At 43.7% G+C, this 24563-nt stretch overlaps 1 protein-coding gene across 1 annotated transcript; it reads left to right on the forward strand.

The window, feature by feature from the left end:
• Nucleotides 1–13187: 13187 nt before the first annotated feature.
• On the forward strand, nucleotides 13188–21428 carry CD164 (CD164 molecule). The gene is made up of 4 exons (XM_058021406.1): nucleotides 13188–13393; nucleotides 15897–16088; nucleotides 17196–17276; nucleotides 18317–21428. The coding sequence occupies exons 1-4, from the start codon at nucleotides 13297–13299 to the stop codon at nucleotides 18484–18486; spliced, it is 540 nt and encodes a 179-aa protein (XP_057877389.1). The 5' UTR covers nucleotides 13188–13296; the 3' UTR covers nucleotides 18487–21428.
• The last annotated feature ends 3135 nt before the right edge of the window (nucleotides 21429–24563 follow it).

The raw sequence follows: 24563 nt of genomic DNA on the forward strand, positions 1-24563 counted from the left end.
AGCAGTTCTCTCATGTTTGCTTTTACTTAACCCTTTTTGCTGGGCAATTGCTATTATCAAGAGTCTCTTCATCCTTTAAATATTACTGACAGTATCCATCAAGAGCTGTGGAAAGAGCTGACTTCAGTCCTCTGCTCTGCCACATGCTTTCTGTGTAACTTGGTTTTCCTTCCTTCAGGGGAAAACAGAAATTTGCGCATTTTCTAACCTCCCACAGAGCTGAAATCTGCTTACATTAGGCTTTGGAAGTGCTTAGAAGTGCAGGGTGGGGTGTGGGCTGGTGTCTGGTGTTGCTGTGGAACTGGGCCCTGTTGACAGACTCAGACTCATGGTGGCCGGACTGCCACGGGCCCATGATGGATGCCTGTGGCAGTGAGGGTGGTGGGGCTGCTCCAGCACCTGGTTTTCCATGTGACCAAGTTTATGGCAGAGGTGACCCCTTGGGCTTCAGCCCCAGCACAAGTTTGGAAGCCGCAGGGAGTGTGTGGGCTTGAAGCAAATCAATAATATCCATGTAGTCCATAAAAGCAATATATTATTACATTTGCTACTGTAGACGACTAATGATAACTGGGCAATGTCTAAACAATGTAGCAAAACCAGACTTATTTAAAAATCAAAAAAAAAGATCAGTTGTCCTTAGTGTCTCATTCAGCTGAACAGGAATTTCACTCTTATCAATTCTCCTTTCTTAGACAAGTTAGAGGCCTTAACTTACCATAAAATCACAGGTGCATTTTCATCCTTCTTTCTTCTAACCTTACTCCCTCTGACAGATATCCTTTGGGGCACTGCTTCCATGGCTCAGCGCTGCCAGTGCCATAGCTCTCCCACCAGGAGACACTGGACCTTCTCAGAGCAGCAGCAATTAAACATACTGCAGGAAATAATTCATAGAGAAACTGTCTTCTCGAATGGAAGCAGGGCTCTGCCCAAAGGTCTGTCAAAATTTCAGTAGTGAAACAGAGATGGAAGAGGTTGTTTCCCCAGGCTGATGGGCAACCCATGTCTCTGACATCAACTGAGCTGCTCACTGACAACCCTGTGACAAATGCCTGTGATAACCATGGTCTCTGATGATTACTTTTTTCTACCCTGCAGATACCTGGAAAGGGAAGTGAAGGAGAGTCAGTTTATGGTCCTAGTTTTGAAGGTATGTCTCCCCAGCTATCTGACAGTGCAAATTATGAATTTCCACAAAAATCAAGTTGTTGATCTGATCTTATTCACATAACAACCAGGGAATTGCTTTTCATCTCCCAGCAAAACGGTTTGGTTTTCAGTCAGAATTATAATCTGCTTGTACTAGCAAAACTGCTTTAGTGAAAACACTTTGGTCTATAACCTTATGTCCTCTTATGTTCCCTGCCTGAGGCTCAGTACCTTGTCCTTGCCTAAATGACAGCTGATGGTCACCCACTGCCTACTTCAAACTTCAAATACCTTTGTGGACAGGACCCTAGAAATGCAGAGGTAGATTAACTACAGATCTCCAGGCACACCTACCACCTGTTTAAATGCCTTTAAAGGAACTGAGCTTACCTCTAGCAATTTCCTGGACCTCAGGCAGCTTCTGAGGCTTGGGCAAGCATTAGGCATTGCTGCCAGCAGCCTCAACTCTGTAGAAGGGGAATTCTGAATCTCATATAAAACCCTGAAAGTTGAGAAATTACAAACATGACCTAAATTTAACAGAAAATGTTCCCTCATACTGGCATAAGGTAATAAAATGTAAGAAAAAAAAAGAACATTCTAACTTTTAACTTCTGATATTTAAGAAAAACAACTCATATCATTGACACTGGGATTTTCTGTTTAGATTAAATGCTACCCATTAAGACACTTTATGACAGTTAAAGCACTTTTGAAAATTATTTATGTTCCCTTATATAAAAGCTTTCCCACTGGCAATGGTGCAAACCATTTGAGCAGGTTGGGCAGCAGCCAACACTGAGATCAGAAATGCTAAGTGCAGCTGAAAAGTTTCTTTCCCAAGATGCTGAAGAGTCTGCCTGTGAGGAGAATCTGCTCTCACCTCAAGGTCCCAGGTTGGATGGAGCAAAATGTAGTAGCACTGGCAAGCAGGAAAGCTGCTGGAGGTGGAAAGCTGCTGGTGTGTGGGATTTAAAGCACTAAATGCTATGAGCTTCCTGGAGTGGAAAGAAAAAGGCAAAAGTCAATTTGATGCTGGAGCTCCTGGAACAGGAGCAAGCCCAGGCTCCCAGGGCATACCTATCTCTGAGAACATAACATAAGCTGGTATTGGAAAAAAAAAAAGGACTGGCTGTTGAATTGTTTCCAAGGTGGATGGCACCAAGGACTTAAAATTTTACAAATCCTCTTTTCCAGCAGTGTTATCCAATCTATTTGTGCTAGAGCCCATCTTGCACCTTTTGCACTTTCTGTTTGGGTAGAACTTGTCATTTTTTTATGACCCGTAGATTTTCCTGATTTACACATCAGGTAGAAACAATTTTGCATGTACCCAGGCACCTCTGCACACAGGGAAGCTGTGGCAGCTCTCATGTTTGACTCCAGCTCCATCATCCTCCCCCAGGCAGAGCTTGTGTTTTCCCTGTGCTACTCAGGAAAGAAGCTGCCATGTCATGTGGGAAGGGACAATACACCGAAAACTGCTTCAGTAAGTTTAAGGTGGATTCCATTTGGAATTGGTCAGCCTTGAATATGTCCCTGCAAGAGTTTTGTTACCCATGTTGCACACATGTGTTGATGCCTTAAAGGAGGAGATTGCTACTTCTTGTTCTCCCCCTCTTTAATTAAAAATTGCTTTCCACCCTTAAGAAAGGTGTTCCCTTGGGGATGCCTTTCTATTTTTTTAGATTGCTGTCCCCATACTTCCCGCAAACCTACTTTACCCTGAGGGCAGAGGACAAATAACTTTGATATCTGGAAAGGGTGAGCGATGCCTCTGTGAGCTGGTAATGTTCTGGGAGACTCCGTGCTTGGCACGTGTCTGGGCACTGCAACCAGCCCCTGCTGGAATTAATGGGACACAACCTCCTTTTACTGTAATGGGATGAGAGGACTGAGGCAATTACACAGAATCGCTCATACGGGAGCACTGTGTCAAAGGACAAAACATCCCACTCCAAAATTAGTCTGCTGAAGTAATTTTGCAAGCCATAAGGCAGAGTAACTGTTCAGTTAAAATTTAACTGCCATTTTTATTAATCAGTTTCTGAGAAAGGATCTCAAACAAAGTAACAAGAATAAAAAAAAATCAGAGAAAAATAAAATCTAAATATTTCTTCACTTTCCTTAAAGCTTGTTGAGAGCTCAATGGGGCTCTTGACTGCTCAGTGTGATCAGGTCAGATGGTAATGGAGGATGACAAGATCGTGGTAATGGAGGATGACAAGATCACTGGACCCTCTGTTCCCCACCTCAAAGCTGGCTCCTCTCCACAGAAAAGGAAATCAAGTCCTTGCCATAATCCCCCAAACCCAAGCAACCTAATGCTTGCTTCTCCCCAGTCATCACTCTTTAAAGTCATTTTTTCTCTCTCACAAATCCTTTCCCAGCCAGAGTGGAGGATCATCTTCACCTCCTCACAGCTCTCACTCCCATTGCCTACCTCCTCTCCTCACCCTGGAAAAAATCTACTCTAGGAGCACCCTGGCCTCCTTAACTAAGTACCTGCTCTCCATTTATTCAGTTCTGTCATCATATTTAGATAAGGAAGTATCCTGCTAGCCCTCCTGTGCAAGTTGCCAAGGGCTGGGAGCAGCTGTGTATCCTAGCCCAGCCAGCCGTGGGGGTCCTGACTGTGCTCTCAGGAGCCTTGTTCCTCTGGCAGTGGCATGAGGGGAGGCAGAGCTGAGCCTGTGCTTGGAGCACCCCCTCTGCCTCCTACCTTCCCACCTGTACAGTGGCAATAATCACCAGCAGCCATAGGGAATTGCCATGATCAGTATCTTGAGCTACTCTGGTGAGAGTCATTACAGACCAACAACAGGGATCCAGAGTGCTTTTTTATGGGGACATTTTCATTAGCTTCTTTACTGGCTAAAAGATGGATTTAAACCAGACTTTGCTGGCATAAGACTCAGTGAAACCTCTGAGGGAAAGGAAAAAGATGAGAGCGAAGGAAGGAAAGGGAGCTTGAGGGAGCTGGTAAAAGGGACTTGTACAGTGAATAGCAGCAAAGGGAGCACCACAACTGCAGCCCTTCATCCCCCAACTCTTTCCCTGGATGAAAGTTTCTCCATTCATCACAAAGGAAGAGGAATCCCCAGGATGGCCAACAAGAGTCACCACAGGAACAGCTCACAGTTCCACATCACCTTCCAGCCAGCGCTCCACCTGGACAAGAAATATCTTACTCAAGCTAGAAAACCCTTCCTTGGCAAAACCAAGGAAGCTGCCAGGACATCTCCAGGACCAAAGGTTACAAACTTGTGGCTGCAGAGCTCAGTGTCAGCTCAAGGTAGGCCCTGACAGACAGGAAGGTGTTTCACAAAACCTCCAGGCTCTGCTCTGCCCTCACAAGCTGAAAAACATTGTTTTAGCAAATGCATACTAGAAGTTTGTTCTCAGTAGGTTAACATAAAAGGACTAGCCTGTTAAAATTTTTAGATTTTCAGGAATGTAATAACAAAGAATATTGCTTTGAGCAGTTTGCTTGATGGAAGAGAACAAAATATTTAAGTATTACCACAGAGAGAACAATTCAGAGTGTAGTTTCCATGTTACCACACCATGCAAAAAGACAGCATTTTTAACAGTAGCAAAATAGCTTAACTTTCAAACCTACAGAGAACAACCAAAAGCTGGATATATTCATAACCAGCAACATTTACTTCAAGTTGCTGCCTTGCCACCAGCTCTGTGCAATCTGAAAGGTGTAGGATCCATGATTTTATAGCCAGGCCCTCCTAAATCTGAGGGGGAATTTAATCCTGAGGAAGCAAAAAGAACCCACAGTGTACAACAAGGACACAGACAAGGTACAACAAGGACAGCCAGGGACTTTCCAGGCTCTGCTCTGTTCAGATTTTCTGATGTCCCCACTTGGACAAGGGATGCCTGCAGCATCCTCCTTGCTTGGTACCACTCTTCTGGATGGGGTGGGGTAGGATGGGATACAGTACAATGCTTTCTGGAGCTCTGCTGGCATCCATCGCCGTGACAGCACCTGCAGGAGGCACAGCTTGTCCTCCCACAGCGTGAGAGAAGGACAGCCTGAAAATCACAGAGATGGCAAAATGCTGAACTGCTTTCAGGATTCAGATTAGTGCTGTGAAGGAAGGAAATGAAGGATATTTCACAGAGAATCATTTCTAATACTGTCACTTCTCACTGTGTCTCCTGACTATATCTCAAAAGTACTGGCCATTTGTAGTTGAGGCACATGGAACAGCACTTGCTTCTTTAAATAAATGTAGCTGTATAAAGCTATAGTATTTTCACCTCTCCTAAAATGACAACTGGAGGCTACTTAATCAAAAATTGACAGCACTCATTGTGAAGAAGAACTTTCTAAAGACTGTAGTGAGTGTAGCCTGTCCATAGGAAACAGGTGCCTGGGTTTCAATGGCCCCACACAAAACAGAGGCTGCAGAGCTTGGCTTTGGATGGAGATGGATCCCATGGGCACTCTCTCCATCCTGTAGGCAAGTGATCAAGGACATGGAGATCTTCCAAACACTGGAGGCTGTACCTACATATAACAAAAGGCCTACAGTAGCCTGCAAGATAATTAACTGTGAGACCTTCAATTCATGATTCCCAGATGGTTTTCTTGACTGCAGTAAGGCAGAGCATTATTTTCCTACTCAGCTTTTCACAGATCATGATGACTTTCATTTACAGCAAAAATAAAACCATGTCATCTTGCTCATGTGAATGGCTTGGAAACATTTTTTTTTTGGCTTAAAAATAAATGTTCACAAGGTGTTAAGTATTTTTACAGGAGAAGAGAAAAGGACCTATGAACATAGTGCACCTACAATTTATGGGAAATAATGTTATGATCATTATATAGTTACAAGCACTGATACGATATAATGACATCTCAGACAAAAAAAAAGAAGAAAAATACATTTGTAGGACTGTGGCCTCAGTGAAGGCCAAACATTTGATCCTGCTGTGATTACTATAAACTAAAAGTAAAGTTCTTGAAATCAGGTTGGCTGCATGAGGCTAAAACCAGGAAATGCTAAAGCAGGCAGAAGACTTAAGTAATTTTTTATAGCAGATGCTCTCAATTAAAAAGAAAGTGACTGTTACTGAAACAGAGGAAAATATTGTTTATAAAGTTATTGCAATACTGTTAAGGTTATGTTTGGATGTAAATACAGAATCCAAAATGACTGCCAGTGTCAGTGATTTCTTGTATGCAAGATCGCTCTGACACACAGGGCAGAGCTGGTGCATGGATGGCTCCAGGGGAGAAGGTGTGTCAAAGATCAGAATGCAGGCTGGAAGGAGAGGCCCTAAGCGAGTGCACTGGAGGTTCAAAGGAAAGAGCTGGGATGCAAGCACAAGGCTAAACCAGCCCTGCTGTGCCAGGGCAACCATCAGAGTGCAGCTCTCCCACCCCACTCCCTGCTCTGCCAGGAGGGCTGTGCTGAGTGAGTGACCTTTGCTCATGGGCTCACTGCATGAGCTGCTAAATCTCACAGAACAGCACCAGGGTAAGATGAGGAAGGCTGAATTAGGGAAGCATTTGGAGAGACCTGATTTTGTCCAAGCTTAAGTCCACAGATTTCATGAAAAGTTTAAGTTTAAGTTTACTTGATAAAAGGGAACAAATTTATAAAATCAGCAAATGTTTAACTGAATGCCTGAAGAGGGCACAGACCCAGAGTGATCTCTAGAGGCTCTGAGGATGAAGATTGTGTTAATTTTAGCAAGGGAATTAATGTTTTTCTTTAGCGATGATGCAAAACAAGAAGATTATTTAAACTAAAATACTTTTGTATATCTGCAGCTAACTAAGAAGCCTGTAACACATTTTATCCTTCCATTTTCTAAAGCATTCTGCAATCTATACACAGACTATTATATAGGAATTAAATCTTCTGTAGGAACATTTCAAACCAATCTGCCTTGAGAGTAATTTTTTTCACTTCATAGTTCTGGGTTAAATATTAAAATAGACTGTGATATTTTCTTCATAAAACTCACATTTCCTGACAAGTTACTTTTTGTAAGTAACAGAGACTGTGGCTATGAAAATATATAAAAAGGTTTTGCATACTCAGTATTGAGAAAGAGGTTAGTGGCTCTTATTTCTTGCAAGGATTTTAAATTATACTCAGATGTTTAAAGTCAGGAAAGCAATTTTAGTTCTGAAGACTATCAAGTTCAATGTTAGGAGGCCAGTTAATTGATTTTTTATTTGCTGTTGGTTTGGTCACCCATGGCAGGTCTGCTCTGTGGCTGCCACCCCAATGTCTCAGTGTTCCACAAGAGATCAAAGCAGAACACAGCATGTGATTTGTGTCCAAATGACCTCATCTGAGCAGATGTCAGAGCCCAGAAACTCATTCTCTGACAGTGGGCAACGTTCAAGGACTCTGAGGGCAGGCAAATGCCTCATCACATCAAGTACCAGAAAGCTGATGCTATGCCAAAAGTCACAGACCTGGTGACAAGGATGATGGCTGGATGTCCAGCTGGATGCCATACAGACAGGATCTAGGACAACAATGCATGGGAACTGGGCAGGGGACAACTGGCTGAAGTTACACCACATGAAAAAAAGTTATAACGAGAAGAGAAGGGTACAACCAGGAAATATCTTGAGTTTCAGGCATAACAATTCTTCAGGCAAGCCATAATTACAATGTATTTGCATTGGTCGTGGCAGGACACTCTGCCAGAAAAAACATGGTAAAATCTTTCATCCAGTATTAAGAGGTCATCTAAAGAAACAAGTGTGTCTTTCAAGCCTGGTTCCCCAGTGCAGCAAGTTGGAGTCCAAGGCTATGAACAATGAAGCAGAAATGAAATATTCATCTTAATCCAAAATGATGTTTCATGACATATTTTCTGCTACAACTTACATCTCTGGTCAAGTCACTAGGAATACAGTGCTGCATCTCAGAGGAATAGCACACACAAGCATCCAGAGGACATGCAAGGCCAGAGGCAAGCCATAGGGCCTCCACAAAGTCAGGAAATTCAGAGGCAGTTGGCAAATGGGGAGGTAAAGACTTTCATTGTCAGCTGCTGGGTTTGGAGAAGTTCTCTTCCCAGCAACCATATTAAAAAACTCCCTTCTACAACGAACAGCTGGCAGCAACACACATTCTGAGGAAACTATTATCTTACCAGATTACACAGTGTTTCATTTATGTAATGTGTCACCGCTGTAAGAAAAACTGGTATCTTTCAAGTTGTGCTTTACTGGGTTTTAAGTTTATGAGCTTCTTACTCCTGCAAAACACTCTCTTAGACACTGCTTTAAATGAAAAGTGATGAAAGAAGCCCTCAGACTACACACCAGTTTTCTTTACACAGGTGTATGTGTTAAAAGCACAAGGACATTGTGTTAATACAGCACAGACAGTCGGCTCCAATCATTCCCCCTGCTTATTCAAGCACTGATGAGACAAAAGTTGGAGGCCAAAGTCATTATCTACAAGGTAGTTTACTTAATCTGAAGCCAGAGGGTTTCTGAATCTGATCCAGGAGGGCTGCTAAAGCCAGCAGAAATTGTTAGTGTGGCTCCTCAGCTGTGGGGGTACTCCACACGGATCTGGGGAAGCCCTGAGATCTGTGAAGTATATGTTCATTTTCATGCTATCAGACAGACCTCTGACAACATATTTCACCTTCCTACAGACCAGCCTCACCTTCCTCTTTAGACTATCACAGCTACAGCTCTCTGCTACTGCCCTTCATATACTTTTTTGCTTGGGATACCCCTCACTAATTCACTGTGAAGTGGATCAGTGATCCCCATGTATAAGTCAGACAAAAAATTCTGGGGATTTTTCTGACTACCAGTTCCAGGGAGGAAAAAAAAGGTGCTCAGAGGGACTGGTTTTGAAAAAACTTTACTGATAATATCAACTATGCAGCACATCAAATGGATCAGAATGATGTGGTACAGCTATTGCACAAAGAAAATGCGTAAGTGGAACGACTTTACAATCTTCATAGAAAACATCTTGATACTGTAATTCTGAAAAGATTTAGGATGTTAAGAGGCAGTAATGGGTGGCCAGACCAACAGAGCTCAATTGTGCCTGTACCTCAGTTGCTGTGTGGGAAGAAGCACTGGTCCAGGCCATCAGGGCACAGCAAGAGCACAGGCAGCCCACAGGTGTTACATCTCAGGCAGGGGCCAGATGCAAGAGCCTCAGAACAAAAACATCTACCGAGAAAAAGTTGTGGAGACTCCCCTGAAGTTTTTTCACTTGAAAAACTCCCAGGTTGACCAAGGAATTTTTATCAGCCAGCCTTGAGGACACAGCTAAACTCCTAGGGAATATGCTCCTGCCCTGACACAGGCCAAAGCCCACCACTGTATTACACTATCACCAACTAAAAAATGCACATTAAAAATTCAGTAAAAATGGATGTACTGTTGCAAGAACTCCATCTAAACATTAGCATTATTTTCTTTTGGTCACCTAAATCAGCCTGTCCTCATTCTCTGGTTGGCTGCAGCTGCACAGGTGAAAGGTTTATTCTTTCCACTCCATCTTACCCCTACCTGTTGTCTTATATTCTTCTTCTCATGATATGTCTCTGGTTTGCCTTAGGCCAAAAACATCAGCCTGTATCTCTATCTCTAAAAGAGTTAAGAAAATGTTTTTAACATTATTTTGTTACCACTAACCACTCTATTATTTTATTTGTTCCTTATGTTGAAAACAGCCTTTCCACCCCACCTGGTGGGACTGAGTGAGCGCCTGTAACAGAGAATTCTTGTGTACCAAACACAGCTCCACCTTGCCTGCCTCAGGCAAGCAGCTGGTACAGTGCAGGTGCCACTGTCCTCACCCAGAGTTCCTGCTGGGGACAGACACTCAGACATCTTAAATACACCCCTGATGTCATGCAGCATGGCATGCACCACCCTAGATGTGCCTGGGGCTGTATCCAGCCATGGCTGGACACGCCCTAAGCGGGATTTACTGCCATACCTGCCTCGGGATGCAAGGACAAACAAAGGTTACAAAGCTCTGGGCACAGGAATCAATGCATTATTTCTGAACAATTCACCATTCTGGTGAACGTCACCAGGACACAATCATGCATCATTATGTAATGGTAACAAAGACCTCAAAACCTCCTTGGATGCTGTTTCCCCTGCTAAAACACCCACCATGTATTTACATTTCACATGCACTTCTCTTTCCATGCACTTGAAATGACAGTATGGAAATGAGAACCAATGTTTACAAAATGAAGGAAATATATATTCCCTTCAGTTTATCTACTAAATTTTGGTTTTCATTTACTGCTGTCATCCCAAACTGCTGTATACTCCTGTGGAATCTCTTCAATCCATTATCACATCTTGCCAAGCACCAATTGATACAACACAATCTGCTCCAAATCCTGGGCATTTGCTATGTTTCAAATGTGCTTCCCTAAAATGGGCATCTGCAGACTCTTAGGTTTTGCCCATTTTGTCAAGGATTTTACATAATTTTCCAGTAATGCAGTGCTTGGAATTCCTTATAGATTCAAAACAGAGGTAAATGCCTTACTAACCACTAAGTATATAACAGTGCCATGAGAACTGAATCCAGTGATGAATGTGGTGTTTTAAATCCAACAACAACAACCCAGACTGCCATGATCCTGCTGACTATATGCTGCAACAAAGTCCCAAGATGCTGACTATAAGAAAAAAACAGACAAACCACATTTATCTTTTCCCTGGATTCCCACTAGCCCTCAGAATGATAAACATGTTTTCACTTGTTTGTGGAGATATTCTTGCCCTTGCTAGTAGTCTTAGTTCTATTTTTTAATGTACTTCATTTTCTCCCACTTTTTCCATACACATAAACACTGATTAGAGTCTTGTTTTTTATCTTATTTAACTTAATTGTCCTATTACTTTCACAAAAGAAGAGATTTTTAGTATGCACTCCTGATGAAATGTAGATTGCAGCAACCATTACACTTCACGTGTCCAGCACATCAACAGAACTGCCACTGCAATCCCTCATAAAACACTGATAACTACTGCAGATATATTTAACATTATAACCCACAAGACATGCAAAAAAGAAAACCTCAGTTCAAATAATACCACGTGTCTAGTGAAATCTCAGTAGACCCTCTGAATCAAGCCCTGATCCGAGCAGAAGACCCTTGTCCCAGAAGGACATAAGAATCTCTGCAGGTATGGCCAGGATGAGTGGAATCCATACAAAACTCCCTTAGTCCATGCTCCCTGCAATTTTGGTTACATTGCAATTTTTACTTATGCTGCTCCTCATCTTATGCTGTTTATTCAAAGTAGAACAGAAATATCATATTTTGATAATCTGTGTGAAAAGTATTTTTTATTAAAAGGCCAGAAACTTTCATCATACTGTAGAAATAACTAAATTATTTGTACAATACCACTCCAGTAAAAATGGAGAATGAGAGATAACTAAAGTCAGCATGTGACTTCTGTTTCCTTATCACTTTTCAGAACTAAATTCTGATGTTACTGACATTTACATACAACAGAACATGTTTGGTCATTTTAATGCGGCTGTTACAAGGTTCCAGTTCGTATCACAAAACTGATTCTCTTTTATTTCTTTGCAGACTTTTTTTTTTTATGTTTTCTCCCTGAGGCTTCTTTGCAGGAAGGCAAAGCATTAGCCATCCTGCCTGCTAGCAGAAAGCACCACAATGGATGACAGCACAGAACCTTGTCAGAAAGCTCTGTACCCAAATGATGTATTACCAGCAGCCCTACAGGCCTCTCCATAGCTAACACAGTAACCATGATAGGTAGCTTGGCTTAAAACTTCTCCATTTGTATCAGTCTCTTGGCAATATAACACCTTCAGAAAAGTAAAATGGGAAGATTAAGCTAGGAATTTATTTGGCAATTTCCTCTTTACTGCCAAAGTCCAGCTCACACTTAAGAGAACCAAGGAAAATTGTCCTGATTATAACTATTCCGTTTGTCCTTTGACCTAGACCATAATAAAATTTGCTTTATAGCTCTAGCTTAGCTCTCCTTGAATAGAAGCACACATGAATGTTTGCCTTGGTTTCCCAACATTCACCTGTGTTGGCACTGCACAAAATGCTGAGGCAGATTTACACAAATAAACTTTTATTTGCAGAGGGTCCACTGATGATGATTTATGTCGACTCAAGCTGCCTTAGGAAGAAACAAAAGGGAGGAGAAAATGTGATAGAGGGAACTCTACCCTGTGTTTTGGGGGGAATCACTGATTCTTAAAATCACTTAGGTTGGATACATCCTTCAAGTCCACCTGCAGACCTGGCACTGCCAAGTTCACAAAAAGAAGTGGTGGGATGACCAAGGAGCCTTCTCCGGGTGCTCTCTACAGCGCAGCTGTAAAGCTATGGGTTACAATTTGTGCCACACTTCCCTTCTAATATTGCAGCCATTTCATCGTGGACCTACACAAACTCCCACTTTGCAGCTTCCAAGTGAGATGGCACCAGTGCAGCTGGGAGCGCAGCTGGACAACACTTTGCACGTGCTGCACGCACACTGCTACGGTTCGCGTACGATTCATTTTTACTGCCATTTAAGTACAATTCGCTGTTTTGTCACGGTAGAAATGGGGAGCGGCGTGGGAAGGGGGCGGCAGCCGGCGGGGGCCCGTGGGGGCCCGTGGGATCATCTCTCTCCCCACCGCGACCCCCACAAGCGACACCGCGGGCCCGGCGCGGCTCCCCGGGAGCGGCACGGCCCCGCCGCCCGCGCGCGGGAAACGCCAACCCGCGCGCCTCTGCCCCGCCCCCGCCTCGCCCCCAGCCAATGAGCGGGCCCAGCGGGAAGGGGGCGGGATCTCCGTGGTGACGTAAAGGCACGTGACGCGCGGGAAAAGCTCCCTCCCGGGGGCGCGGCGGGGTCACGTGGGGGAGCAGCGCCGCGCTGCCGCGTCGCGGACCGTTCCATTATCCGCCGGATGGGGGGGGGCAGGAGGAAGCCGGGCAGAACCACAGAGCCGCGGGGGGCGGGGCCAGCTCGGGGCGCTCCCGTGACGTGAGGCGGCGCGGGGCGGCGGCGCGCGGCGGCAGCGGGAGCGGAGCGGGGAAGAGAAGGGAAGGGAAGTGCGAGCAGGAGCCGGAGCCGCAGCCCCCTCGTTTCACCGCATCGCCACCATGGGCCGGACACTTCGGACATTTGCGTTCCCGCTCGCCGTCCTTTCCGTGGCGTACTGCCTCTGCGGGCTGGCCGCGATCGCAGCGGCGACCGAGGGTGAGTGATCCGCGCCCTCCCCCCTCCTTTGCTCGGGAGCTGCTGACGGGGCAGCCCCGCCCCGCGCCCGGCGCTGTGGGCAGCGAGGCGGGCTCCGCGCACCGAGCCCGGCGGGGCTGTCCGCCGGTCCGCGCCTGCTGCCGGACCTTCTGAAGGCGGGAGTGCCGCGGAGCTCCGGGACGCGCCGGGAGCCGCCCGGCGCTCGCTCGGCCGCCGCCGCCGCTTCCTGGGCGCCGCGGCCGCAGCCCGCCGAGCTTTTGAGCCGGTCTGGGACCCGTTATCCTGCGTTATCCCCCCTTGGAGGAGGGAGCCGGTGCCGGGGAGCCGTGCGCGGCTTTTTCGCGCACCCTCGGAACGGGTCAGGGAGCGGGGGTGCCTTGGTGCAGCCGTGTGGTTCTGGCCCCGCTGCCGCGTGTTCCTCATCCCGGTGCGAGCCCGTTACTCGTCCCGCGGGTGTGCCCGCAGCTCGGGCCCTGTGGGCTGCTTGCCGAAGTGTCTGCGGGGCCGAGAGCCGCGAAATGTGACGCGAGCCCCAAAACGCGGGGACGGCAACAAAAAAGACAAAACAAAAAGTTGTCTGGAGGCGCTTCAGTGTTCCCTGGCCCCGTTCCGTGGCTGCAGCCCAGGGTGCCCGGTCACCGCTCCCGCAGCCCGGATGGATCTCCCGCAGCCCTGCTCCGCCGGCGGGATGCGGGACACGCTGCGGGATCGGCTGCTCGGGACTGCTTCGCCGGGGTAGCACAACGTTGCTGTAACAAAATCGCTCCGCTGCGACGGGAGAGGGCACTGTTGGGCCGGCAGGACAGACCCCTCCCGGGGCTCCTGCTTTCCTCCTCCAGTGTAAGGGGAGGATCCGAATTTGCCCTGTGCGAGAGCCAGTACGGCGGGTTTATCTTGGGAGCAAACGTCATCTTGGCTAGGCTGAAAAGTTGAGTTCGTGGTATCAGAGGCTTTTTTTTGTTTTTTTTGTTTTTTTCCTTCGGTGAAAAGCAGGTGTCTGCTGATGGGCAGAGTTGGGGAACTTGCTGTTATCCCATGTAAAAGACCCCACAGAGCCTTTCACAGCAGGAGGTGTCATTGAGGCAATGTCTGAGACCTTGCCACAGATTCTGAAGTTAACAGCTCATTGATAGAAGCGTCTCATCCTTTATTCTTGCAAATCTGATCCTTCGCGGTGTTAGTCTGCGAGGGCTGTTCTTGAAACTAAATTAGAAGTCCTGGTGTACCTGGTGTAAGTTGGCTCTACCAACTGTCTTCCTGTCTTAACAGATGTGCTGTGCTAAATATTCCCCATACTAGTAGGAATTTACAAAAGTGAAGGTTATTCCCTTGTCAGAGGCCGTTGTGTGTGCTGTGATCATTCCTCAGATGCACATCCATCATAATTGACTGATATTTTTTTTTTTTCTCCCTGAAATCTATTATCGAGAAACAGCCATAAAGCTCTTGAAGTGCTTTGAGTGCTGCCTTCCTGAAGGGAATGGGGCAGCTCTTGCACACCTCACTGATGCAAACCCACAAAGGTCTTTTTATATCTTCTTGTGTGAAAGGAAATGTGCCAGCCTTTCTGCCCTGATAGTAGAGCCATAACCAAGAGAAAGCCTGAATCCACACGGCCTTACTTCAGGTTGTCAGAATACTGAAGTTAGTTAATGTACTTGTAGCTGTTATTTGAGAGGTAAATGAGCGTTCTGCCTGCCAAAGATCTGTGGATAGCAGCGTTCCTTTCACGGAGAAAAGTGAAAGGTCACCCCTAGGTGCCTGGAGTGGGTGGATATGATGTGAAATGTGCTGGAGAGCGTGCAACAGAAGGAGTTGTGGGTTGTATGTGGGTTTGCTGAGTATGATGGCTGTATGAGTAAGTCTCAATTAAAACTAATGTGGTAAAGCTGTAGATTATGAGAAGATCTTACTTGATCCAGTTAGTGGATGTGGTGTTGTGTTTTGAAGGTAACAATGTTTGACCTGAGATTGACGTAAAAAAGCAGCTGGACTGGTTAGATTGCTGGCTTCTGCTGCGATCAAAATACAAATAGATTGACTTTTTTTCTGCTCTCTTTTTTTGCATGTGTACATGCATTTCTCCAGGTTCTTGTCTTTATTTCCCATACTTTGATTGCTTTCTACTGCGTTTATAGCTGGCTGCTTTACCTAAAGCTCAGGTTCAGTCTCAGTGAGGCTGGGAAGCAGTGCTCTGTTCCTGGTGCTCCCTGTGTAAAGCCTGCACAGTTTCTGCTTGGACAGCAGGGTTCTTCTCACTCTGGTTGGCTTTGAGGACTCTTGAGTTGCCAGTTGAACGCTGGCTTGATTGGGCTGCCTATGACAAGATTTTTCATGCAAATTTTGATGTTAGTATGGTGGACTCAAAAGCTTTGTCATTTCAAACTCAAACTGCAGCAGAACTCAGTGCTGGATGAAATTCCTAAAGCTATGCCTGCTGACGTTTTTGTTGGCTTGTTTTTCAGTTCAATACCGTCTCTAATGTAACTTTATTTTTTCGTAGATCCCACAGTTTCTCCTCCTACCAATGTCACCACGGCCAATGCCACTGTAGCACCTACTGCCAATGTCACTGTAACACCCACCAATGCCACCACGGCGTCTTCCAATGCCACCACAGCATCTTCCAACGTGACCACGGCGTCTTCCAATGCTACCACAACCAGTTCTGCCACCACACCTCATACTCCTATAGGTAATACAGGAGCACTGAACTCAGAATGGCAGGAAACTAGCAACTGGTGGATAACAGGAAAGACAGGGGCTTCTTCCAAAGGTCATTGTAGTAGCTTGGCTACTAAAAATCTGATGTGCAGAATGCATAAAAGGTTACAAGGTTTGGAAGAAGTGGATTTTAGAAAAATCTTAGTTATGTTGGCAGGAAGCATCTTCTGTGTTAAAAATTGGCTCAGTGGCAGTTGAATTAGTAATTGCCACTAATTATGAATTCTTAGGAGTTTGGGTTTTTTTTGTTTCTTTTTTTTCCCCAGAAATTTCTCTGCCATCTCTACAGTGGAATTCTTTTTTAAAAAGTCACCTAATCTTTAAAAACTTGCTGATCAAGGGAGCTGGGAGGTAACAAGTTGGTACTTGATTAGGCTCAGAACAAACAGCCTAATGTATAGTAGGGTGATTAGCTTTGAGCAAACCCACAGATGTTGACACTTGTCCCAGACACCTAGTGGAATAGTGATTAATTTTTAGTAATACTGATCTTTAGGGGAGGGGGAGAGGTCAGAGACCCAGCTTACCTGGCTTGATCATGAAGTTTTTAGGAGACAATTTCCTTTTAGGTGAGTGGTTTTATTCCGTGATGGAATTCACACTTGGTGTTTTGAGGACAGGAGAAGAAAGAGTGTGTATCTCCTGTCTAGAGGTATTAGATTAGGTACTTTTTTAGTACAATTAATGCTAACTGATTCTAATGAAAGTTTAATGAAAGTCATTTGCCTTGTTACAGATTCTCAGTTGTCTTGAAGCAGTTCTCTTGATTATTGTTGAAATACCAGCATTTATGAGTGCTTGAAAAAAAAGTCATTTTGTCTGAACAAAGAATCACTGATCTGTGGAGAACCTTGAAGTATTTGAGTAACAGTAGTATGCAAGTTTGAAAATAATCCTTGTTGCAGAACCTTGGCTTAATGCCGTGCAGTTCACCACCTAAATCGTGTGGGATACAGACTGAGGGCAAAGGTTATCCTTGTTAAAGCAGAACAGGAAAAATCATTTGTATAGGAATGTCAGTGCTTGCAAACTTTGCTTTGGAGTTCATGGTGTGTATGTACTGTCTTCTCTCAAACAGCCAACGTCACCAATGCAACTACTCATGCTCCTCCTCCTAAAACTACCGTGACTTCAGCCACCACGACAAGCACTGCTGCAGGTAATGCTACAGCTGCCATAATTAAAGTGTTAATTGCTCAGAAATCAGTGGCGCTTTCAGAGTGTTATCTTGAAAGACTCACCAAGTGACACCATTAAAGTAGCACTGGTGTGTCTGGTGTTGTCACTTCTAACTTAAGGGCAAGTCTAATTTTGTTAAGGTGATTTATGCAAGTAGCAAGGTTACAAAGCCTGAGAAATAGAGCTAATTGGTGCGATATAAAAAGTCAGAAACACGTGTGTCAAAGGAGATCAGCTGGATGATTTTAATATTGTGGTTGAAAGTCCCTTGTTAACTCCCCTGTCTTTGTTTTTGCAGCATAATAATGGGATGGTTGGGGTTTTTTTGTTTTTGTTAAATGAAATTTTGCTACAGTGATGGGAATAAGCTGAAGTATTTTATTTCCAAGTCAGTCCTAAGTATGCCATTTCATGAAGAAGTCTCACAAAGCAAAGCTCTTTGAAACTACCCATCAGCAGATGGCTGTTATTTCCAGCTCTGTTTTTGTGACTTCGGCTGGTTTTTAAGCCTAATTCTTGGGGTAAACTACAGTAGCTGGAAGATAACAATTTATGTTAAATTTAAGCAAAAAAACACAAACAAACAAAAACAAACAAACAAAAAAAAAAAAAAAAAAGAAAAAAAAACACAAAAAAAACCAAAGAAAAGGAGCTTCAGTTTTCCAGACTGGAAACTGTCTTGAATGTGGGCATATCAATAATATATTCTATGCAGAGGAGGAAGGCTTTGGCTTTTTGAAGTACAAATAAAGTCCAGCTGGGTATTGCTCAGTTTTGAGATCCAGAGCAGTTTGTCTATAAATAGCTCTAGCCCTCTACAAACAGCATTTAATCAGAATTTCAGTACCAGTAATCTAAATTCAGATGCTGGCATGGCTTCATTTTTGATTATTTTTTGTTTTCTTATTGGTGTTTGGATATTTTGAGTAATCCTAATCTAATACAAGGTATCCAGCACTAAAATCTGTAGAACAGTTGTGAGCATTGTGCACTTACAGTTTCTAATTTGGTGTTTAACAGGTTCGAATACTACTGTTACTACTGTGGCTCCTGTTCCCGTTGCACGCAAATCTACGTTTGATGCTGCGAGTTTCATAGGTGGGATTGTCCTTGTTCTGGGTCTGCAGGCTGTTATTTTCTTTCTGTACAAATTCTGCAGATCTAAAGACCGAAATTACCACACGCTTTAGGACCTGCCCCTTGGTAATGGACTAGTAGCCCAACACCTGTAGTTCACTGAACCAAAATATTTTCTGTTGCTCGTGGAAGACAGCAGTTCATAGTATCCTTTAAATCTCTAAAAGAAGACTTCAAATGAATATTTTTGCAACATTATACTTGGCAAGAAGTGATATGAATCTCTTCAACAGGATTACTTGCAATATGCTGCATGGGTTCTAATGGCTGTTTTATTTTCCTTTAGTGGCTGCTGATGTGGGACTTTTCTTGATACGCCAAATGTAGAATGTTCAGAGATTCTTATTCAGTGGCAACACTGTCCAGTAGACAATCTTAAAATTACTTATTCTGAAGGCTAGTATAAACAACATCTGATACAGTATCCCTTCAGTTTTATCAAGATGTGAATTGTTGGTGACTGATTTCAGGGAGTGAAATAGCATTTGTAGTAGCTTATGGCTCTTACAGTGTGTTGCTAGAAAGATGGACAAAAATGTAGAATTAAATAATGTCTTAACAGAATAGCATAACCCCCCTTTTTTTTTTTTTTACACAAGAATATAAGTTGCCTCATAAAATACTTCATTCCAAACAGAATTCCTATGCCATTTCCAATTAATGTTGAGGGTGGATGTAGGAATAATCCCTCTAATGGGGAAATAAATATTAGTGCCTTAAAAGACTAAATTTCAGTAGACTGTAAGCATGTCCCAGCTATATGACAGATAAATAAAACTTCTAAGTATTTACTTTACATAGGAATATAGAATACATGTGACTTGATCATTCCAGTTTAAAAAAAGCTTTCCCTAGAAAAACTGTCCCTTAGTGATTTTGTTTTAGAGTGAGGAGTACGGTACAGCAATGTTCAGCCACAGACCGAAGCTTTGGCTTTTGTTCTGGCCTGCAAAGACCAACCATAAAACCAGTGATATAATTCAGTTCACTCCCTGTAGAAAAAGGCAGCAGCTCACATTTATACTTGAAATACTGATATTTGGGAAATCCTGATGTTTTTGTTATTCAAACAGTTCTTAAAACTCGTTGCAATTAATTTCAGGAGCTTGGGTTGTTGTTGTTTTCCTTTATTACCCTCCTGTATGTCTGCTTGCTGAAGGAGCAGTTAAGGGTCCTTCAGAGGATCTGCTGATTTGATCCTAATCAGGATTGCTGTAATCCTGGGACCACAGGCTACAGCTTTTCTCTGTCCCTTCTCCCCTTCCTGGCTTCAGGTTCATGTCACCTTGCAGTGAACTGGTTAAGGAAATCTATTCAGCCAAACAGTTCAGGTTTTTGGGGTTTTTTTCCTCTCTTGGCTGGGTCAGCCATGTGATCTGAGTATCAAAGGTACGTCATCTCCAATGCAGACTGACTTGAGCACCTGTGAAAATAAACCCACAGGAAAAATGGAAGTAGAGATAAAATCGAGTAGTGGGGGTAGCACTTAATGTGTAGCTTCTGATTATATCCCCTGATCCTCAGTTCTGGGATAATCTGTAGTACTGTTTTACTAGCTCTGACTTGACTGGAATTTGGCACCCAATACAAAAATAGCTTTGATAGCAGATAATAGTCATGGCAGTGGGACTTGAATTATGAAGCAAATTAAGTGCATTTCAGTTGGAAACTTAAGGTGTACAGCGTTGCTTTCTTGTGTTCTTCTAGTTTGAATGGCATTGTTTCTATTGTGCTGCATAGAAAACTCAAATTGCTACAAAGTGCAGAGGTTACTCACCAGTACTGTATCTTTGAGTTCATTAGCTTTTGGTTTTCTAAACAAAAATAAGACAATCAGCTCAGGTTTATGAAAACAGCAGTGAGCAGCCAGTTTTCAGCAACAGTATGTATGTGAGCTAGATGGTATATCCTTGGCCTTATTGTGAAATCACTTAGATCTGTCCTTTCCCTATTATAAGAGCTATTTTACTACATTTATTTGTTAAAAAAAAAAATCCATGAGCTTGTATTCCATGCTTTGAAGTGAACAAAATACTCTTTTGAAATATGGCAGTTTGCCTTCAGCTCAGCAAAGCAAATTACACCTAGTATACAACTTTTGGCCTCAAAGGGCTCTTTTGGGAAACTTGCAGAAAAGTCCTACTGAACACTTCAGAGCATGGAAAACATGACCACAAAGAGGTTGCTCTGTGAAATGTTGCTGAAATGCTTATTCATGAGCTTTGCTAATCCTGATTTAGGTTGCTGATAAAGTATGCTGGTAAAGCAAACTAAAAATAATGTTTAAAGTGCCTTAAAATTGCTTACTTGTTTGCCTCAAATTTTGTTTTAAAGGGTAGAAGGGATACCTTGCCTTAGTTACTGAATTTGTTGTGGTGCCAACAATTGCTATTTTCCAAGACTTTAGGAAACCCAGGATCTCTGGCATGTACAAATGCTTATCTGAAAAACTCAAGTTTTGCTCTATCAATTTAGTCACATTCTGGAAGACCTGCACTACACACCTCTTGCTCATTAGCCTTGCCTGCAAGGTGTAATTCCACAGTTCAGAGTTGTGGCTTGAATTGTTTCCCTTTTAGTTGTTTGGGGGGAGGGGAGGCTGGGTTATACATCTTCACCATGTGCTTGGCTGCCTCACTGTTGAAAGTAATGACTCCTCTGTGAAATGCAGTATCAGCTGATGTGTGCTGTGTACTAGCAAAAAACCTGAAGTAACAACTTGCAGTTTTTCTTGGCCTTGTGTTTTGAAGTGGAAGGTAGCTCATAGATCTGTAGTTGTACTTGCCCCTAAATCAGTTTTAGGCACTGAATTGTAGTGACTCTTCAAGTTATCTGGCTTTTTCTTGAAGCCAACTTGTGCAAATACCAAGCTGTTACCTTAAGAATGTTCTCTGCAAGTGTTGCTGTAAAAGTTTGTATCTTGTCTTCAGTGGAAGAAAACTGAAGCAGTTGTAATCACAAAACCAAATTGATAAATAAAATCTGTTGAATGGAATTTTACCTGTGAACTTTCTTTAATGTGAGCAATCCCCAAGAGGAATGTCTGCTTGGTGACTGGGAGATGAGCTGTTTGCCATGGGAATTGAGAAATACTAAGGGAAAGAGGAAGAATGCAAGGTTTGAAGAGTTAGTTCCCCTAAAAACAGTATTAACATTGTATTTAACTGTACTGATTCAGATTTGGAATTATCTCAAAAAGAATTTTCATTCAGGTCATGTTTTTCCATGTTAGCTTAATTCTTGTTTTCTGCTTAAAGCCTAAGAGGAGCAATGTATGCATTAAGTGTTACACTTTTAACAGCCTGTGAGGCCTTATACTCCTCTTTCTAAGCAAAGTTTGTGATAATGGATGTCAGGTGGAAGAGGGACTGCCGTGTTTGCACTGAGGCTGTTAGAACTTTCATGAAAAAGCTACTGCTCTGAGCCTTATTTCTTTTCTGATTTCACAGAACTATGGAGTGGTTGCTATTGGCAGGGAATTTGGGGATCATCTCATTTCAATTCCCCTGCCCTGGGCAGAAGCGCCTTCTGTTAGATCAGGTTGCTCCAAGGCCAGGTTGGATAAAGCTTTAACATTTCCAGGGATGGGGTATCTACAGCTGCTCTGGACAACCTCTAGAGTCACCTCTGCAGGTCTGATGGATGCAGTACTTGAGGTGGGTTCTCACAGGAGCAGGGTGGAGAGCAAGAATCACCTTCCATGACCTGCTGATCACACTTGCCTTGATGCACCCCAGGACACAGTTGTTGTTCAGGGATGTGAGTGCACATTGCCAGCTCAGATTGGGCTTCTCGTTGACCAAAACATCCAAGTCCTTCTGCTCAGGGCTGCTCTCAGTCCATTCACTGCCCAGCCTGAATTTTTGTGATTGTACTGACCCAGACACAGGACCTTGTACTTGGCCTTGTTGAGCATGACAAGGTTTGCACAGTCCCACCTCTCAAGCCTGCCAAGGTCCCTCAGATGACATCCCTTCCCTCCAGTGTGTCCACTGCACCACACAGCCTGGTGCCATTGGCAAACCTGCTGAGGGTGCCCTTGATCCCAATCCCATTGTTGATCCCAATGTCTGTCACCAACAAGGATGTTAAACAAGGTGCTGGTCCCAATACCCAGCCCTGAGGACACCTCTTGTCACTGCTCTCCCCTTGGACATGGAGCCATTGACTGCAGCTCTGAGTGTGGCCATCCAGCCAATTCCTTGTCCACCCAGTGGTCTGTCTGTCAAATCCATGTCTGTCCTGTTCAGAGACAAGGATATCATGGGGGACAATGTCAAATACTTTGCACAGGTCAAGGTAAGTGATGTCTGCTACTTTTCCTTCACCCACCAATGCTGTAAAGCTCATTGTGGAAAGCCACCTGATTGGTCTGGCATGATTTGCCCTTTATGAGGCTGTGTTGGCTGTCACAAATTGCCTCTTTATTTTCCATGTGCCTTAGCACAGATTCCAGGAAGGTTTGCTCCATCTTCTTGCCAGGCACCAAGGTGGCACTGACCAGCCTGTAGTTCCTTGGGCCTTCATTTTTTTTCTTTTTGTTATTAAAAATGGGGTTACATTTGCCCTTTTCCAGTCAGTGGGAGCTAAACCTGACTACCATGACTTCTCAAACATGATGGACATCAGCTTCATCTGCCAGTTCCCTCAGTCCCCACATGCCAGGGAATTTATCAGTATGCTTGAGCAAGAAAACAGAGGGTGTGCAGTTCTGTGGTTGCTGACTGACTGAAATGATAACCAGCTCTGGGGGAAGAAACCTCAGTTTCACATCATGACCTTGATGCTTATGTGGGTAGTGTATCAGGTAGGAATGTGTATTGACATGACTCAGTTGTATATGATGAGAAATTGCAAAAAATATAGCTGTAGTTCTGGAAAGGCTGTATGGCAATGAAGGAAACCTAGAGCTTCCTGATGTTATTAAAATTTCTATGCCTTCCAGAAAATCATCCATCTGCTGCATGCAGTTAAGGACTGAATTCAGTTTTTGTTACAATGCACCACTGAAAGTCTGTGTACAGTGGTTTATCCCTGTAGTACCAGTCTGTGTTGCTGCTGCTCTTTGAAGACTATCTCCTGTAGGTATAATATTCTTCCTAAAATAGTTTTTGAATTTTGCTATATTGAGTAATACTTCAGGTGTTTTAACAAGAAGCTGTGATTACTGGAGACAGCCCTTCCCTTTTTGCTACTGCAGTGGCACCTAGGTGCTTCATACTGATGCTATTGCTCTACTTCCAAACTGGCATTTGGTTTCTGGAGTGTGCTAAAATCACATTTGATGACTTCTCTAGTGACAACTGACCTTGGATAGTTATCACTCACCTTGTCCTTCATTTATTGCATACCTTAAAAAGAACTGATGTTATTTGATACCTGATTCCACAGCATTCTGGGAATAAAGTTACTTGTTTCAATGTAGCAGCAAGCCTGCATGAATTAAAACTTGCTTCAGTAATGGTGAAGGATGTCAGCCCTATTCTAGGAATCCTGTGTCTCTACATACTGCAGCACTTCTAATGCAACTTTGAGCTCTTTTAATCAGTGTTTAACCAATGCAACGCTGTTAAATTTTGCCTGAATTTAATTTTAGATCTTAGTTACTTATAAAAATAGTGCTTAAGTGTTTGATTGATTGTGTTCACAAGCATCCAGGCATGTGGATGATGCCAAAAGACACATAGATTAGTATTGTCACTGATCAAAAGCTGCAATACAATTTGATGCATCTCTGAAGATAACTCTGAGACCTTAATTGGCTAGGCTATAAAACCAAGCTTTTTTCAATGCAAGGTAATTGCAGATATGAACATTTTCTGTTTTCTTTTAGGTAGTGTAGCATTGTGGAAGGAGCTGCACTTCTTCCCCTTTCTAGGTGGAGAGCAGAGAAGGTGCTGGGGCAGGTCAAGACAGCACTTTTGATGAGTCATCTTTAAACAGACATGAAAGGTTTAGTGTGCAGGCAGCAGCCTCTGGGGGTGAGAGCACTGCATTGGGCAGGATGTGGTAGGCAAGGGTTGCAATAGGATAGCAATTACAAAAAAAAAAAAAAACAGACATCAATGTTTTTCTGTAAGCACCTAGCTGTGTTTTGTACCACTATGTTCCAAGGTTGCCACAATCAAAG

The sequence above is a fragment of the Melospiza georgiana genome, chromosome 3 (assembly GCF_028018845.1).
Source record: "Melospiza georgiana isolate bMelGeo1 chromosome 3, bMelGeo1.pri, whole genome shotgun sequence".
Lineage (NCBI taxonomy): Eukaryota > Metazoa > Chordata > Aves > Passeriformes > Passerellidae > Melospiza > Melospiza georgiana.

Coding starts and splice junctions, on each gene's coding strand:
- CD164 (XM_058021406.1), top strand. CDS start 13,297: ATGGGCCGGACACTTCGGACATTTGCGTTCCCGCTCGCCGTCCTTTCC. Junction 13,394..15,896: donor GATCGCAGCGGCGACCGAGG/GTGAGTGATCCG, acceptor ATTTTTTCGTAG/ATCCCACAGTTTCTCCTCCT. Junction 16,089..17,195: donor CACACCTCATACTCCTATAG/GTAATACAGGAG, acceptor TCTCTCAAACAG/CCAACGTCACCAATGCAACT.